Consider the following 19,738-nt stretch of genomic DNA (forward strand, 5'->3'; position numbering starts at 1 on the left):
TTAATAAAGAGAATTTTTCTGTTGTCTTCACAAATGCTACTTGCGGAAGAGAAGGAAAAAAAAAAAGAGGGAGTGATAAACCTTCTGTGAGAGAAAAATGAGGAAGACACAGATCACACACTTAATCAAATGTGTGTACACTCAAACACACTCCGAGTGGAGAATTGGATTTCTTGCTGGCTGTGTGTCATCTTCTAAAATGGAGGTTAAGCAAGGGTCAAGCCAACACCACGCTCTCTTACTTAATCTGCCTTGCGCCGGCTGCTCCGTGAGGAGCAGCGCTCGGGGGGAGGCCGGGAGGTGCTGGGTGCAGGGAGGAAGCGCCCTGCGGGGCCGGGCGGCCTCGACCGCGACTCGGGGCGCAGCCTGGGCCCCGCTTGTTTGGGCACGGCTAGCAGGGCCGGGGTGATGAAGCCGGGGGAAGAAACGCCGGCGCAGCCTGTCATCCTTGGAGATCAGTGGGAGAAAACACTGGCTGTGCTCTCTGGTGCACACAGAGTGTGCATTGTAGCTCGCAGCACAAAATGCCAAGTGGCGTAACAGCAGGGAACACACCCAGCTCCGAGCCAGTGTATCTATCTTCGGCAAGCTCCTTTTCCCCTTTATTTCTTTTATTTTTATTCTTTTATTTTCTATTTTTCCCCTTCGAGTCAAGGATTAAGTGTAATTCACGGGAGGATTACCCGCCCGCCGTGGCTAGATGGCAGATACGTGCCTTAGAAACACAGTTTCTAGATCTTGTGCAATTACCCCGAGACGATAATGCTTCTGCCAGATCTGAGTTATTATTATTGTTATTATTATTATTATTATTATTTTTACACCGCGGTATGATACGATCTCGTTACGCTCCGCGCCGCGGAACGGCGGTTGGGCGGCGTGGGCGCGGGGCTGCGCGGGGAGAGCGCCCCCCTCCCCAGCGCCCGCGCGCGCGCGCGCCGCCCCCCCGTGGCGGTTACGTAACGGCAGCGCCCCCCGCGCGCGCGCGCCCGGCGGTTATGCAATCGCAGCACACAGACCTACTGTACCACACACAGCCCGGCGGGGCGGGGAGGGCCCGCCTCCCGGCCGCTCCCATTGGCCACGCCGCCGCAGCGCCCGGTCCCGATTGGGGCAGCGTGGCCGCCACTCAGGCCGCGGCGCGGCTGGCATGCGGGCTGCGCGCCCCGCGCCGCGCACAGCCCTGACCTACTAACACACATCCCTCCGCGCCGCCGCCGCTGCCGGCGTGCGCGCCCGCTTCCCTGCCGCCCGCCCTCCTTCCCTCGCGCACTCATTCACTCACGCATTCACTCACTCCCTCACTCACTCGCTGCCCGCGGTGCCTCGCGCCGCTGCCGCTCCCGGACAAGCGGGCGCCGCTGCCCGCTCGGCCCGGCTCGACCCGGCCCGGCCCGGGGGATGCTCCGCGCCGCGCTGGAGGTAGGAGGCGCGGGACGAATGTGGCCGTGCGGCGCTGCGTGCCGTGTCTGTGTGTCCGTGTTTGTCCGTGTGTGTATATGATATCTATGTGTGTGCGTGTGTGTGTATATATATACATATATACATATATATATATAATATGTATATATGCGTGTGTATATGTGTATGTGTGTATGCATATATGTGTGTGTATATGTGCGTGCGTGTGTAAACTTCTGCCGGCGTGCCCGCGCGGGGCTGCCCGCTCGCGCTGCGGCGCCCTCCGCGCATCACGTCTGTGGGCGCGGGGCGGCGGTTGCGTAACGCGCCCGCCGGCGGCGGGGGCCGCGGGGAGCCGCGGCGGGGAGGGAGGCGCCGCCCGGGCAGGGGCAGGGGCCGCGGCGGCGGCGGGCGCGCTGCGGCGCTGCCCCTTGCCCGCGGCGCGGTTCCTGCGCGCTGCTCGCTCCGCTCGTGGCCGCGGGAGGGTCGCGGGGCTCGCTCGCGCGCATTACATAATCGGCGCCCGTGCGAGCGCCAGTGCGAGGCGGGCGGGCGGCTCCGGCCGGGCTGAGCGGCGCGGCGCGCATTACCGCGCTGCTGAGAGCGTAGCCACGGGCAGCGTTAGAATACATCAGCCAGAGGAGGAAAGAAAGGGGGAAAAAAAGAAAAAAAAGTGGGGGGGAGGGGACAGTTTTGTGGCCATCGATTGCTGGGAGAAGAGTGTGTTTCCACGCTGCGCGCAGGGATGTTGTTTGCGGGCAGGCGGCATTGGTGGTGGCAACCCCCCCGCCAGCCCCCGTGTTTTCGCTCGGTTGTGTTTGCCTAAGCCGTTTTCGTCACTTTTTTTTTTTTTTTTTTCAGACACTGCAGGACCGATCGCATAATAGTTCCTGGAAATGTTGCATTATGTAACCGCAGAATTTGCTGGCAGTCAGGCTAGGGAGAGGGAGCTAATTATGCGATTTTATAATCTCGTTACAAAGAAACTAGGACAATCTCGCCCTTTAAAAGAAACGTAACTGTAACAGATTTTGGTTAAAGTATGTTTAATGAGGAAAGTAGACAACTGGGTAAGTGGGGAGGTAACTTGTGCTCGCTGAGTATGCGCCGTGTACCTTCAAATGAAAATTGTGCTAATCTATATTTAGCCCTATCGCATTTTAGCAATTGTGGCTTCGTGTGCTATTTCTGGTCTTTTTCTCCAGAGCGGAGCGTAGAGACGTTCACGGCCATTTGCTCGGATTTTTTTTTAACTCCCCGCCTTCGGAGACGTTTTGATAAGACTGTATTTTTAGGACGGCATTTCGCCCGAGACACCAAACAATTTCCTCAGTGCCGGCTTTCACTTGTCATTTCTTTAAAAAGGGAACGTCTGAAGGGAGAGGCGCGCGCTCGGGAGCGCGTCGGCAGCGCCGCGCGAGCAGGGCAGCCGGGCGGCGGGAGGAGCGGGAGCCCAAGTAGGTCAGTGTGACATTCCCGCGGCGCTAATCCCCGCGCGGGGCTACGGCGGCGGCGCGGGCGCCATCCGGGGGGCGCTGCGCAGCGCCGGGCGGCGCCCCGCGCCTCTCCGTGTGTGCGCGGAGGGGGGCGGCGGCCGTTGGCGGCCGTTGGGGCGCGGCCCCCCGCTCGCGCAGGCACCCGGCGGCGGGCGAGGGCCGGGGGCGCTGCCCGCAGCCCTTTGTTGCGCGGGGCGCGGGCCGGGCGCCATGCGCCGCCGGGCACGTAGCGCGGCGGCCGCCTTTGTGGCGAGCGCGGCCGCCGCCCCGCGCGCGGGCGAGGGGGGAGCCGCCCGCCGCCCCTGCCCCGCGGCGGCGGGCGCGTCTGCGGCGCGGCGCAGGCAGACAAAGAGGCCCGCGCGGCCGGCCCCGCGCGCGGCCTCCGCGCAGGTGAGCGGCGGGCGGCGGCCTCGGCGCGCGAGAGCGGGAGCGGGGGTCGCCCAGTGCCCCCGCCTGCCCCCGAGGCCGCCCTTAAAGCTGCTCGTGGTAACTCTCCTTCAAAGATGAAGTAATTTCTTTTGTGTCCAAAACGATCTATCGGGTAGGCGAAACCAAAATAATCACTGCCCTAGCGACTGAAGCTTCCGAGGTTAAAATAGAGCACTTCAGCCACTGCGTTATGTCACATATAACTGCTATGGGCAGGAACTGTAAAACATTTAAAAATATGGAATTCTTGATAATGTGTGCAAACTTTTACGCAGCCTAATTGTTGAGGTTGAGCACAGCTTTCTGATAGTGAAGTTACTGCTGTGTTAAAACCTAACAACCTGGTCTGTGTGTTTTTTTTTTTTTTTTCCCTCATCCTTGTAACTTTTATGATTGCACCCCATTTCATTGTGTTCACTCCTTTGTACATAACCTACTTTGAGTCATCTTTGCCTTCGTCAGTAATTAATTCAATCCAGAGCCTAGTCTAAAATACCGCTGTGGACATCAGCTTTGCAGTCCTTAGTCAGTCATAATGTTGACTTTGATAGGAAATTTGAATGAATAAAGCTTCAGGTTTGGGTCCAAAGACTTGATTTAAACCAGCAAAATCAGGATTACTCAGTAAAGACTCTTAATATCAGTGGCACTAGCAGATATCATTATGAAAGTTCTCACATTACAGATGTCTTTATTTGACTGTTGAAGTGTTAACACTTCAGAATTATCTGCCTTCACTTTCCATTTTTATTTATTTTCTATTTTTAAATCATCTTATTCTCCAAAGGACTATTAGGTAGCTTTTAAAATATCCAGCTTCCTGGATTTGACTTCAAAGCCTGAAAATTCTGCTGATTTTCTTTTTTTTTTTTTTTAAGGAACTGATTTGAAAGGTGTCAGAAAACTAACAGTCTTCCCATGAGTAATATGAACTTACTTGACCTTCTCACAGCTTATCTTATCCTAAGAAGGAACAGTATTTGCCCTGCTCTGGCTGAAATTTGTAGAACACACAGACATTCTTTCTATTGTAATAAAAGTAATGCAGTCTACAAAAGATATCAGTATTGAGTTGATTTATTTTCAATCCTTTATCTTAAAATAAAACTCATAAAAAACCCCTCTTTAGCTCATCTAAAATTGACTTACTTTAGCAAATAGTTATGCAAACTACATTTATGCAATAGTTTCTTTTTCCAGACAGCAATCTTGCTGCTGTTATAACATCACTATGATGCAATAATGTGAACAATAAAATCCTCTGTTTGAGGCTTATTACACACTGTTAAGCAATGTATCTGACTCATCAGCTTAATTGACTCTTCTAGGTGACCTTGCCATGATCATTACAGCCAGTTATGAGATATAAATGTGCTTAGGATATGTAATAGAAAAAAAATGCAAATAGATGGCCAATTCCTGCAGTTTCTTCTCAGGGAAAATGACAGTTGATTTTAGTGTTAATGTTTGGGGAAAAAAAAAACTCTTTTTTTAACAAGATATTCTAACAAGATATTAGTAAAGCCTATGGATACCTATGGTGAACATCAGATTGTGTAAGCAAGGACGTACTTGGGTTTCATTCAAAATGTGGCAGAATCAATGTTCCTGAAAACTTCCTGTTTTTAAAGTTGTACCTGGAATGGATTAGTGGTAAGACATTATTAAATAATTTTTTTTCCTGATGTTGTTTGTTTTGTGATTTATGTACTGAATTGATCCAGGTTCAAATTAGAATTCTCTGAGACTGAATTTGGTCATAGTTATTTTAGAAATATTTTTTTTTCTATTGGAAAGTTTCCATATCTTTGCTTGTTTTTCACTTCTGTCCCCAAATTTCTTGAGTAACTAATCAGTTTTTGCCACTGAGATGGCTTCACAGCTACAGGCGCCATGCCAACCAGACATCCTTTCACGAATGGAACGCAACACTTGGGCTCTCAATAAAGATAATGGGGCCTCGTGCACAATTTCCCTTCCACCTGGGCTGTTTTGCAGCAGTGGACTGCCAAAGATTTGCTACTTCTCATTTTCATGTACAGTGCGTGGTGGAGATCAAGACTCTAAAGGCAGTGTTTAATTTTACACATTTGCCCTTCCATTCTTATGTAAGATATATGTTTAGAGCATCAGCTGGGATTAATTGACATAATTGTACTGCCCTTTAATAGAGCTATATAAATTTAGATTAGCTGAAGGTCTGGTCAGTGCTTGGCGTTTATAAGACTGCAGCTCAGTATTAAAAGGCTATTTGTTGTCAGAACAATTAACCTTTTTTAGTATTTTTATTTTATGGCCCTTAATTAGGGGAAAGCAGTAAAACAAATGCTCTTAGTATTAGAAGTTTGGAAGGCTTTATTTATAGAACATTGTTAATAGTAAAGTTGTGGTTTTGTGAAATCTAGTTTTTCCTACTGTCAGGTAGCTATTGAAGCGTGTGTTGTCAGAGTACTGTAACTGAAGAAACCACTATTTCTGTTGTGAATTTATTATAAGAATCATCAAGTGATGTGACAGATATAAATCATGCTATTTTATTTAAATATAACTAAATACTAATGTTTCCTTTTCTTCTCTCGTTTTTTCCCCTGAGTGTTTTGAGCAGCAATGTTTTTGTTTTTTTTCCCCTCTTCTTTTCCCCCACCTGGGCCCCCCTTCCCTTCCAAGCAAATAAAAACAACAACAGGACATTTTATTTGGAGAAAAGCGATCAGATCTGATACTATTTCCTAAGCAAAATATAGGTCAAATTTGCACCTATTAGCCTTGACTGACCCTCTTGAGCAACAGCTATTTCTAACAGTTATGTTTGGTAAATTCTTAAAAAAAAAAAAAAAAGAAAGATAAAAAAAGAAAAAAAAAGATATAATATGTGCAATTTCTCTTTGAGAGACAAGTTTTCATCTCAGTGACAGTGTTTCACAAAACTTACACATAACATCAGCTTCCTGGGTACAGCTTGGAGCTTGCTAATGTGAAATTGCAGTGGTGTTCAAAGTGCCACGACAAGTTTATTCTGTTTTATATATTTTAATTAAAAATGGTCATAGTAGTCAAGTGATTCTTGATGTTCAAAAGAAGTATTATGTGTAGACACCTCCTATGATTTTTCTTCAATAAGACAAAGAAAAAACACCCTTTTATCAGAAATGGGTCATCTTGTACAAAGCTATCATCATCCCTGTTCCACTGACCTAATTGGATGTTGATCCTGGAACCGTAAGCAGTTCAGATGCCCATTAAGTTGTAAGGAAAGGGAGCAATAGATCTGTGCTCCTGTGTGCTGTTATAATGGACTCGTGGTCTGAATGAACATTAATTCTGTAACAGCAGTAATTGGTGGCAATGCTGTTATTGTAAATGCTATTCCTCCCTGTGACCTTGGATAACCTGTCTATCATGGCAAAAAATCCAGTTCCCTCAGGTTTCCAGATAGTCTGAATTTCATTTATTCTGCATTGTCCAGACCCTAACCCCTGCCTACCCTAGGGCACTATCACTCCTCTAGTGGCATGGATCACTCTTCTGCTGGTGTCATAACTTTACTCCAGCAATTGAGTGGAATTTCAATAATGTGCTACAGATAAGGCATGAGTATATTGAATTCTGTCAGTGGAGGCTGGACCAGGCCACAGCCTGCAGTGGAGAGGATTTATAAATTATTATAAACCTGAAAGGTCCAGAATTTGATAATATAATTTTGTTTGTGAAAGGCAGTAGTGGTAGAGTAGCTCCAAGATGTTTTAAGCAGTGCTTAGTTAGGCTATGCATCTGTCAGCTAGACTCAGACCCATTTTTCTTCTTCTTAGCTACAGTTAGTGTTAATTCCATACCTCCAGATCATGGAGGTCTTCAGATAGATAAGAAATATTTTAAAATGTTTTTAAAGTATAAAGAGCAAAACATTCTTCATTTTTTCAATATTGGGAGTGTAAGCTAATCACTGGGGGGTATATATGAACAGGTTCTTCATTAGCTCTTCTAGTATGTGGACAAATTTATAAAATTAACCTTGACAGGATGTTAGCAATTTCATAAGTAATGATACCTGTGCAAAACATAGAAAACTGCTACTAAAAATGTGTGTGGGCACACATGTGAATTTGAACTTTTATTATTTTACCTGTACTTTGCCACATAGTCAGCCTGAGTTGTTATTTACTAAAACGCCAGTGGTAAAGATGTGGTTTCTTTTTTTGTTTGTTTGCTTTTTTTTTTTTAATGTAAAGTTTCATTTTGAAGGATATTTTCCATTTTTGAAGGATAGTGAAGTGAATTTTTGTAGACATTTGGCTTTACAAAAATGATGACTGTGAACATCTAACTGCTTGGAATGGGCTTTTGTTTAGTTTGGAAAAATGACTATCAAAATATTGGAGCAATAGCATTAAATAATTAATAATCTTGCTATAGCAAACATTTTGAAAAGTTAAGCTTGGTGATGATGTGAATCATTGTGATAAGTATGATAATAGGCAGTTACTCTGTAGGAAATGTGAATGTATATAAGGAGACCTGTATGCATATTCTAAAGCAGAACTGACTTACATAATTTAATTACAAAGAACTAAGAGAGGCAAGACTGTGTCCCAGTCCTTCAACATTTCGGTACTTTCAAGAATTATAGTGTGAATTCATAAGTCCCCAGGATCAGATCCTTCATGTACTATTTTGACACTATCACAGCACTTAAGTATTTTTGAAGTCCATGGGTAAATTAACTTTTTATTATTTCTGCATACATAATTTCTCACTTCAATAGTATGAATTCTATAAAATAATCTCTTTAATTCTTGGATCTGGGATTGCGTTCTGCTTCTACCAAAGCCAATGGCAAAACTGCTGTGGGAGCAAACCCCAGCCTGTAATTAAGTTAATAGGGTCGAGTGTTATTACATTGTTGAATTGGCACTCAATGCCATTAACATCAACATCATCCAACCAGCCCTTTTTCTTCCCTCCCCACCACCCAAAATATTTTTAATGGTGACTAATGTAAGGCATATTAAATGTTGGTTTTATAATTCCTTATGAGGGAGTGATAAAGCAATTGAAAAATTAATCATAAGGGAAATATTGGAATTTGAAATACAGTCAGAGGAATCATTACAGTTCATTAGTTTATGTGTAAATACTGATGTTTTTCCACTGGAATTATAAAATGCAAGTGAAGTGAAATGGCTGTTTTTATTGAAGGCATTTTGCCATTATCATCAGATGGAGTTGAATTTGTTTACTGACTTAGTGTGGGGCTGATCCACATGGAGAGCTATTGACAAACTAGGGCTTTAACTCCCGTTTGTAAAGCAATAATTTTGGTTACCACAATAAAAGTGTTCAGGGAAGATGTGGAAAGAGATAGAGCTTTATTGTTGTTTTGTTAGATGACTAAAGTGATGGCATTAGAACTAACTACATAAATAGCAAACCAGAAAGACTGACACAAAACATGTGACATATTTCTGTCTTAACTGCTCCACCAATGGACTCTGGCAGGGAGCAAAGTTGAATACTGTGTGCAAAACCGCCATTGTTTTGATACACACTTAAGTTTGCTTTAGACTTATATGCTACCTATTCCACATGTGTTGGGGACAGTGTGTACAGGAGGGAGACTGGCCAAAACAAGAATTATCAGTGCTCAAGTAAGCAGATTGTGCCCTGGAATGCCCCAACCTGTAGAAGGCCCTTCGAGCATAGGACATGAACTCTGCAAATAGTTGGATTTTTAAACCCAACAACAGCATTTGGCTGCAAATGTGAGCTTGTAGTTGAGTTTTCACTGATAAAGAGAAGGTCATACTGATGAGCTATGCATTTAGGAAAACAAAAAACAGAAACTCAAACATGTTTCACTTTTTATTATTACTAATTAGTATCATTAGTATGTTTTTCCTAAATTTGTAGGGTTGGATGAACACCAAATTCAGATCACTTGAAGTTAGAGAGTGTTCAGATAGATACGAGCTCAAAGTTCCTGTCCTGAAATGGTCTTACCTAAGACAAGATGTGTTGCTTCCACACTAGAAATGAAAGACTGGAATATAAAGAAAAATGGAAACAAAACAAAAAAAGAAGCTCACCTATATATTTTAAATTGGTTGGGCTGGGGGCAGGGATGTGTGCGTACATGCACCTGTGTGACTTGTCTTTTAAAAACATGCATGAGTCTTACCATTTGTGGTAAAAAAAAAAAAACACTTCAAATTGTTTCACATAACTGTATATGTTCTAGGATATATGGCACATAAAATAATGAGCTATGCATATCTATAGGAATCAATACAAATTATTTGGTTTTGTGTTTAGCTCTCCAGTATTGTAAAATGCAATTGATCTCTTCATTGGTAAGGCCTTTCAAAATCCTCTGCAAACTGTTTGATCCCTTTTGACTTCAGTGAGAGCTGGCTGAGATGCACAGTAACGGAAAAGTGGTAGTTTCCTAGACACTCAGTGCATGTCATACTGCTTTCTTCAGTGTGCTATAGAGAGTGGATGCGTTTTCTCAGAATCCTAGAAGTTGTTAATGCTACAAATAAATACAGTGATTGAAGTATATCAAGATAGTATCCCTGCAATCCTAACACATGGTATCTTCTTTCTTGTAATGTAAAGCCACATTGCAGAGACTGAATATTCAATAAATGCCATAGACTAGGTGACCTATTTGCTTTTTGTCTATGCAGCACAAGACTACTGAATGAATTTAAACATTTTACTTGCTTTCAATCTTCCTAACTCAATGAAAGTAACATTGAAATCCATGTTCAATGCTGGTTTTTTTTTTTTTTTTTGGTATTAGATTTTATTATCACTAAAAGAGTATGCACATCAAGTCAGTGATGACATGTAGAACTGAAATGGACAAAATGATTACAATTTCTTCAGCAAATCAAATTATACAGGATTTTTGTAGAAACTCATGTTGCTTTGTTGTGAGCCTTTTGTTTTTAAGCATGATTCAACTCCTATTTAACTTGACGGAAAATTCTCTTTGACTCCAGTTTGAATTTTGGATCAGGATCTAACTATGTAATTGCTTGTATATTAGAGTTACATTTCTGCTTTACAAACATGGCAATTTGTGGTGCTGCTTTTGCAGTAAAATTTTAGATAGTGTCTTTGGTGTGGCTGGCTTCTAACTCTATTTTCCATTAAGACTGTATTATTGAAGACAAATAGTTACATGTCAGTAATTAACTATGGATTTTAGGAAATTCTACATAGCTGTTCTATTAAATGTGTTAATTCTTCATGACAGAAGAGTTGGCATGGTTTGATGGAACAGAACCCAGCTTGAAACCCAAGTCTTTATGACCCTGCTTAATTGTTATTACATCACTCACGCCTCTTTGCCGTCTGGAAAAGACAAGAGAAATTGGCAAAATACAATTCATTAATTCTTTTGTAACTTGCACAACTGATACTGTTCAAAATCAGCTTCATCAGTCAATGTAAAACATCCCCAGTAAATACTGGCATTAATCTGCAGCCTCTTTTTTCTTATGCAGGAAGGAATCATTGTTAACTTGTAGTACGATAATCACTTTTTTAGGACTGACTAGCAATTGTTTTACCAGAAACATGACTGAGTGTAGAAATGAGGTATGAAGAACCTATGACTCAGATGAGACTCAAATGATGCTATGCAAATAAAGCATTTTTGTATTGATAGGGATTAAATGAAACAGGTGACAATTTAAATGTTAAGTTCAATTTTACTGATCAAAAATGTCTGGAGCTAAAGGTTAGGCTGGTTTTCTTTCATTAATCATGATATTTTTAGATCCAAACATACATTTTGTTATAAACACTGATTTCCACAAGTGTGCATACCTCAGTGGTATTAAATTGTACAGTGAAACTATAAGGCTATTTTTCAATTTCCTTAATGTATTTTCAATACTGATTTTAGAGTTCTGTATGTAAGAGATAAAAAGTACATAATTCTTTATTTTTGTTCTCAGCTTTTGTATTTCTTAAGTTAGAATAGTGTTTGTTAGAATTATGTGTGTATTTATTAGTTTCCTATGATGGATCAATGAGGGATTTTAAAACTTCAAGTATGTGTTACAGATTTAATTACTCTTTTTGTATTCTGTAATAGTTTTAGTGGATAGCAGTGCTATTTTAAGACAATAGAGAGTTCTCTAGCTTCTCTAAATCAGCTGAGGTTATTTTTAATCTGTGAAGGACCCAAATATATAGCATTTCTAAGTTGCACACCACAGCTGTTTTCAGAAGAGATGTTTTAATTTGGAAGAACAAGATACTTTCCAGTGTGTTCATCAGCATGCCTGGTGTTCTGCAGTGTTAAGTGCTAGAGATTCAAGTTGATCAGTGATATCATGGAAAGTCCTATGACAACAGTATTGTCAGATCAAAACCCAAATATTTTTCTTTATTGCTTTTCCTTGGATCATATTGTATTTGTTTTGGAAGCACATCTGCTACCTAGGTACCATAAAGCATAGGGTATCAGTTGTTGCAGTGTTGATCTTCTTTAATATTACAGCAGGTTTAATGAAACAAACACTAGTGTAAGGTTTTTATTGAAAGCTAATTTTGAAAGCTGCAAACCAGAATTCCTAAGTAATAATTCAGTTCTCTCTTTATTACAGGTTATTTAGAAGATTCTCATTGCCTCTGACAAACAAAGTGGATCTAGACCCTTCTGTTTAAGATTATGAAACAAAAGGAAGAATGTGTGTGGATTTAAAATTACTGTATTTATCAAGTTGTTGTGGCGTGAGAAGTACTGGGGAAATAGTTTGCTCTAGTGCTCATTGCAGATCTACTGCAAATAGTCTCTGATGCAGCTGAGGAAAATGCAGACCCTCAAAAAGGAACACGGACCTGTTGACACAAGTAACAATGTGGACAAAATCATGGTACTGAAGTCTACTTTATCAGAAGTGTCTGAAGATTTATCTACAAATGAAGACATACTACTTACTGAAGCAAGTACTGGAAAAAGCAAATCTTCAGCTTGCCGAAGAAAGCGAGAATTCATTCCAGATGAAAAGAAAGATGCTATGTATTGGGAAAAAAGGCGGAAAAATAATGAAGCTGCCAAAAGATCACGTGAAAAACGACGACTGAATGACCTTGTCTTAGAGAACAAATTAATTGCACTGGGAGAGGAGAATGCCACTTTGAAGGCAGAGCTGCTTTCGTTGAAGCTAAAGTTTGGTTTAATTAGTTCTGCAGCTTATGCCCAAGAGATACAGAAACTCAGTAGCTCGACTACTGTGTATTTCCAAGACTATCAAAGTTCCAAATCAAATATTAACTCATTTGCAGATGAGCACGAACCGTCTATAGTTGGTAGCAGTTGTATTTCTGTCATCAAACATTCTCCTCAAAGCTCTATGTCTGATGTGTCTGAAATATCCTCAGTAGAGCATACCCAACCGAGTCGTATACAAAACAACTGCAGAAGTCCCGAAAACAAGTTCCAGATTATAAAACAGGAGCCTATGGAATTGGAGAGAGAGCCAAGAGATGACAGGGGATCATATAAGACATCCATATATCCAAACTACATGGGAACTACCTTTAATGTGTACTCACATTCTCCTCCTCTGTTGCAAGTTAATAGGTCCTCCAGTAATTCCCCCAGAACTTCAGAAACGGATGATGGTGTGGTTGGAAAGTCATCTGATGGAGAAGATGAGCAGCAGGTTCCAAAAGGCCCCATCCATTCCCCAGTTGAACATAAAAACGTTCATGCAACAGTTAAAGTTCCTGAAGTGAATTCTGCTTTGCCTCACAAGCTTCGAATTAAAGCCAAAGCCATGCAAGTCAAAGTGGAAGCAATGGATAATGACTATGATGCCACACAGAAACTATCGTCACCTATTGATATGTCATCAAAAAGACATTTTGAGCTGGAAAAACATGGTGCACCGAGCCTGGTGCATTCTTCTCACACTCCTTTCTCAGTTCAGGTGACTAATATCCAAGACTGGTCTCTTAAACCAGAACTCTGGCATCAAAAGGAGCTCAATGTAAAAATTCAGAGTGGTTGCAAAACTGGAGTTGTTGAAATAAAAGACAATATCTACAATGTCTCTGAGTCAGAGAACCTATATTTGAAGCAGGGGATAGCAAACTTGTCTGCAGAGGTTGCTTCACTTAAAAGACTTATAACCACACAACAAATCTCTGCATCAGACTCTGTCTAAGTTACTACTGAAAAAAGGCTTACTGTTTTCAAGGATGTCATTTGCAGTAGATCAATATGTTTTGCATTATGCTAAATTTTCACTGGACTTGTGATGTCATTTCACTGTAATGTTCACATAATGTCTGATTGGTGTCTTTTTGTGCACAGATTATTATGAAGATTAGGTTGTGTTATGATCACTATGCCTTGTGTATAGTCAAGTAGCCTGTACGAAGGCTGTATATAGTGAACTTTATTTTCCTTTTGTTGTTCTACTATAAAGTGTGCAAGTTACCAATTACAATAAAATATTGGTGACAAACGCAGAACATCTATTCCAGTTCAATTGATTTTATGAACTTATGTAAATATGTTGGTAATTAAAAACTGGCTTGTTTCTTACACTGTGCTTGACTTCACTTACATGTTTGTTTTTTACAGCCTAACTTAACCAAATTACAATTTACAACAAACGTAACACTTCTGGCCATCTTTTTTGTTAAGACTTGTTTTTGAAAGATAATCAAAATAAAGTGGATATTTATAAATGAAACAGTATCCAATTTATAGCTTTAGCTTTCTTTCTTTCTTTGTGCACATTAGCCAAAAGCTACACAATATATAGCCCAATAACTGAAATATCAAGGAAATTTTCCTCCTTTCATCTCAGATGAGAGAGATTCAGTTTCCTGAAGGGCTGCTTGTGGCAAACAGTGGGTTGTGTTTTGTAGCATTGAGTTCCAGATGAAGTAAGCGGTGTTGGCTTTGTGCATCTTCGAAGTTTTAAAAACCCCAAAGTGACAGAATTGGACAACGTTGACTTTGCCAAGGGCTGTTCAAGATGGTCCCTGTGCAGGCATGGGAAGAAGTAACTCCAGGGCCGTGCAAACATGTCTGTCCATGTTGTGTGCCAGGCTTCCTCAAGAGTCAGCAGTACAGTGAGGACGAGGCTATAGGATCTGTAAACTCTGAGCTCAGCTTTGCAAAAATCTACGTGTGGGGCAAGCAATTGTAGCAGAGTTAGAGTTATAGTATTCCAGTTCCTGGTGTGGGGAATAATGCAGTTTTAAGTGTGTAGTAAGGCTTACCATGGGTTTGCCTTTGGTTTCAAGGGCTTAGTGGACTGGACTGGAATAGCCTTGCTCAGGATAGGGCATTTCATAAGAACTTGGACAGTATGTGGTGGACTGCACAGTCTGGGCCATACTAGCCCTTTGCAGTCTGTGCAGGTGGTGAGTTCTTTACCTGATGACTGGACTGTTATTTCTCTTTGAGCAAAGCTTCGGAGCACAGGGACTTGTCTTGCATTATACCCCCCCTGATTCGGCTTACTGAAGGCTTTCCTTTCAAAATTACGTATGTAAATAGAATGTAGATTAGACAGAGATCCTTTTCAAGAAAATTCCCCCTTCTTTTAAAGGACCAATAAATCAGATTAACAAATAAGCACTGCCTGAAAAAGTTTTTTTTTTTTTTTAATTGCCATGATCTATAACGGACATTTCCATAGACTTAAACTATTTATTAAGAAAACAGGATCGAGTCAGTGATTTTTAATTTCATACTTGACTAGAGTAAGCGGAAGCTTGTCAATTTATTTTGGGATGGAAAGGGGTCTGAGTCACTTCTGATAGTCCTGAAGCTTGATCCAGCAGTCAAAGCAATGGCAAAGCTCCCTGATGTTAGCAAGGCCTGGACTTGGCTCTGTATCCTTTCAGGAGCTGATGATTCACAGTCATATTCTGGGCGGACTTTGGCATAGAAATCCCTAGTACTTTGTGAGATTTTTTTCTGAGCCTTTTTATTGCTGAGCAGTACTCGTGGCATTCAGAGCTATTAACACATGGAGATTCCTTTCCCAAAATGTACCAGTTACACTTTTTTCTTGCCTTAGCAGTGCCACAGACTCCATAGTCAGGCTCTATATGTGTTTGGTAATTGATGTAAATGACATTTCAGTGTTACTGAAAACGAGCTCGGATTGCTGGGATATGAGACACCGGCCAGTCATAGCTACTGGCTCTTTGCTTGCTAAAAATTTTCTGAAAGTAACCACAACATTCTTTAAATATTTTGCATATTATTTATCACATGTAGTGTATCAAGGAGAGAACTTAAAACATTCAGTGTTGCCATCTGTGTGTAAGCCTAGATCTATTTTTTTTTCTGCTCTGTTATATCAGGAAAGAAGATGAATTATATTGCAGAGGGATACTGCTTCCATTACTCCAGATGTCAGCAGGTATGCATTTTTTAAAAAGATACGTAAATATATGTAGTCTATCATATACAGATATATACACAGATGAACATGAACCAAGGAGCTGGAGAGTGAGCTGTGCCATGCGTCCCTTGTGCCCCAAGGCTGCCTTCCCTGCTTCCTGGGCTGGCCTGCACAGGAGAGCCGGGGGTTGGTTTGAGCACAAACGGTCCCGCAGGCTCGGGGATTGACTGAGGAAACGACGGGATACGTGCTGGAGGTGGAATCTTTCTCTGGTAAAGGAAGAGAGGTAGCTTTATGGGGAGTAGTCATAAAGAGGTACGCAGAAACATAAAAGCGGATTGGATATATCCGGATTTCCCAAAACACAGATTCATTAAAAAAAAAAAAAAGAGCAATCCATGATCAATCCCTCTATTTAAGCAAGTAGCTCAGTCGGGAAAGCAAAAGCCAGGGAACAGAGATGCTATAAAATGTGATTCATGTTTGAATTGCAATTTTATGATCTCTAATCAAACAACAATGGAATTTATTGCAGCTTAACTATTTTTTGTGGACAAAAGCTGAATTTTCCACTTTTCACTGAAGTAAGTTTTCCAGCACTAATGTCATTGTCCCATCCAAAACAAGCTTCCTTGGTCCCAGTTGAACTGAAACACTTTGACAGTTTAGTCTGTCACGTAAGAATGACATGGTAATAACTTCTTGCTGTCCTCCATTCCTTAGACCCAGCAGGATACAAATCCTCGAAGTAAAAGGAAAATTGATATATTGTAGCACCCATATGGAAAATTACTTGCAGCATTAGTAAACATAAACATGCAGGATCTGTTGTCCTGCACACATTAAAGATGGGTATGGTCATGTGTAAGTTTGCACTGCAGGTTTCTACTGTTACTCTTGTATATGTCAGAGTTTATATATGGAATACACGAAAAGCAGATAAGGATCTTTATATGCCCAGGAATAAATTATTCACTGTTAAGTGGAAAAAAAATGTATATGTGGTGGTTTTGGGGTGTGGATATGTTTATTTTGGAAAAAGGATATGTAGCATGAATACTGTTGAACTCTGTCAAATTCAGTGCAAAACATTTGAGTCATTTGAATCAAACTTGGCAAGTAGGATAGAGTTTTATTTTGGTCTTGTCTGATCCACACTAGAATTATAAAGTACCTGAAAATAGTCTGTGGGATGTGCTTTCAAATGAGAATCTTAAGAAACATCACATATGGAAACTAGAAACCCCAAGGACATAATATAAAAATACTCATTTTTCATGGGGACATAGAAATAATCATGACAGGTTATTTGTTTAGTCCTGAGTCTTGGCTTTGATAATTGTTAGTGTGAAAAGCTTCACAGAACGTTTTAAGAAAGCCCATAGCAAATAACTACTGATTAACAAGGTAAGTCTTCCCCTAGTGACATCAACTAATGGTTGATTGGTACTGCAAAGCACAAGTATCGGTTCTTCTGTTAAATCTGCCTACTCTAATTATTAACAAAGACAATGACACAGTGTCATGTTCCATTAGCATCTGTATATTTGTCGCTAAAAAGATTGAATAAGGATATGCATATACACACACAAATATTAACTTGATGGATTTCTGGATCCCTTCCCAATTCTACCTTCAGTAAAGCACAGGATAGAGATATGATTACATTTTATTGAGCATGCTGTATGGCAAAATATCCCCTCATTCATAAATGGGTAAATGGCCAGCCACCTCTAGTTTATCTTCTTTCTATGACACTTATTATTTTGTGTGTTTTCACTGCCCTTCTGACCATATGAACAGTTTATGAGAAAATGCTTAACATTCATATTCTGTAGAACTTAATAGAAAAGTATAATTGCACCATAAACACGTTTCTGAAGTTACACTAAAATACGAAAGCCTACAAGTTTTTCTGACTTGCTAGCATATAAATATGCTTTCACAAATAGGCAATGCACAATGAATTCAACAGAAAACCCACAGAGAGCCCAATTAAAATGTGGCCTTTATTAACACCATATTGTTTTAAAAATACTAGTACAGTTTATTGCACAATATAAGCTTGGTAACTACAAGAATACAACAAAACAATTTTTGGTATTTATTGCATAAGAATGAGTAGCACATATTGTTCCATTACAGAATGCCAAGTTCAAAGTTAAAAATACTAGGCCAAATCCTGAGGTCTTTAACTCGGCATCAGAGTCAACTTTCCTTACTCCAGGGGACTTTTTATGCGTGACATGAGAGACTTACTTGAGATGAGTAAGGTTACCAAGACATAATCTGAACTCTTCACTCGTGCCACAGGCTCCTGCAGTTTTTCAGTATCTCTAACACTAACTCTTGCATGACACACGAGTGATGCATGAGTCACTTGATTCATATTACTGGAGTTACAGAGGACTTACTCATGTATGAATGAGAAGGCAGCCAGGTCTTCAGCTATTCATCCAGTGACAGCTCTAGCAGGACTAGGTGAATTATGAGCAAAAGCTCAGCATAAAGGCGTAGTGTTTATCTGTGCGAAAGAGGAAGTGGCAGAGGATGTTTGATCTTAGAGATTTAGCCATGGCAGAAATGCACCGATGTCTTATGATTCTGCAGGCTATTAGCCATGTGCCGCTGCATGAACTAAGAGTTATGGTAATTCCTCCTCATCACCATCTCTCCTCTTTAAAACTTTTTTGGGGATTCCCAAGAGGAAATCCTGGGATGACCAAATGCAGGGCCTGCTACTCTGCCATGGCTTTTTTTAGTCTCCTGCAAGCATCCTTACTGCCTTTACTTCATTTCATGTGAGAGACACCCAAGCAGAGGAAGCTGCATCAGCCCGAGATGCAGGGAAGCTACAGCTGTCTAACACCAGTGACATTCAGGTAAGAAGGCCATTTTAACCTGTGCTTCCCCTTTGCCCCATGCAGGTGGGGATACATGTCTTAAAATATCAGGCAGTTGTTATGCTTTTCCATGCTACTCTGATTCTTGATCATGCAAATGATTGAATGGATATCTAAACAAATAGCTTGCATATGTAAAAAGCTAAATCTGTCCTGATATCTGTGTGTGCCAGGGTCGGCATCTCTTGTAGCTGCATTTCTGAGGCATGGCATTGAAACTCACTCTCTAACCATTTGGACTACTAAAAATCCCCCAAGTGTTGTATATAAACAGACTGAGAACATATTGCACTGATTTCCATGGGATTTGGGTTATGCGACCCTGAAAACCAGGATATTAATGGCCTGTATAACAATCAGAAAGCACCAAAGCATAATACTGTATCATATAAAATAGCTGAAAAGATGATAAAATGCAATGAGAGCCATTGTACCAGAACACAGTGTTCCTTTCTCTGGGCCTTGTTCCCATTAAGGATTTAGAAATACTAGAGGGAGTTCAGAGGAGAACAAAAGTAAAATAATGAACTGTCAGGGGTTGATCCATGAATTAAAATTAAACTAAATTATTATTAAACTAAAACATGTAACTAGTTCACACTGTACACATCAGCAACATATGTACTTGGCAATATATATGTTAATGCACATGAAGTATTTAATCCCCATCCTAAAAAAAGCCTTTATGACACATCTCAGTAAAAAATCCTAGTAGTTAAAAATACGAACAAGCAAATGTCAAAAATATTTATGCAAGTGAAACTGTATTGGACAAGAGTCAGTGACGGTTAGACAGCCTAAATGGATCATAAATGCTGCAGGGGCTGGAAGAAATTATTTATATTTTCCATAGGAATAATGAGGTCACTTTGAAAAAGAAAGTTTTTAGCTTTTTATCAGGCTATATTTATGACAGGGAAAGCTACAAAACTGGGAGAAAGGCAAACAATCCTGATTTAATGATGTTGCCAGGTGCTATTACCAGACATGGAAAGGAAGAAAAGGCTTTTAGAAGAAGCCCCAATCTACATCAATTTCTAAGTCAGCAATCAATTTTACTGGAAACCCTAGAAAATCCTATTGAGGTAGGTGGAAATTAAAAAGAAAAATCCACTCC

General features: G+C 41.0%; 1 protein-coding gene across 1 annotated transcript; it reads left to right on the forward strand.

Moving 5' to 3' along the window:
* The first annotated feature begins 1,374 nt into the window (after nt 1-1,374).
* Nucleotides 1,375-14,047, forward strand: LOC104580456 (nuclear factor interleukin-3-regulated protein). The gene is made up of 2 exons (XM_088537091.1): nt 1,375-1,422; nt 11,948-14,047. The coding sequence occupies exon 2, from the start codon at nt 12,140-12,142 to the stop codon at nt 13,511-13,513; it is 1,374 nt and encodes a 457-aa protein (XP_088393217.1). The 5' UTR covers nt 1,375-1,422; nt 11,948-12,139; the 3' UTR covers nt 13,514-14,047.
* The last annotated feature ends 5,691 nt before the right edge of the window (nt 14,048-19,738 follow it).

The sequence above is a fragment of the Tinamus guttatus genome, unplaced genomic scaffold, assembly GCF_059628265.1.
Source record: "Tinamus guttatus ecotype Peru unplaced genomic scaffold, ASM5962826v1 Tinamus_guttatus_pri_ptg000727l, whole genome shotgun sequence".
NCBI lineage: Eukaryota > Metazoa > Chordata > Aves > Tinamiformes > Tinamidae > Tinamus > Tinamus guttatus.

Coding starts and splice junctions, on each gene's coding strand:
- LOC104580456 (XM_088537091.1), top strand. CDS start 12,140: ATGCAGCTGAGGAAAATGCAGACCCTCAAAAAGGAACACGGACCTGTT.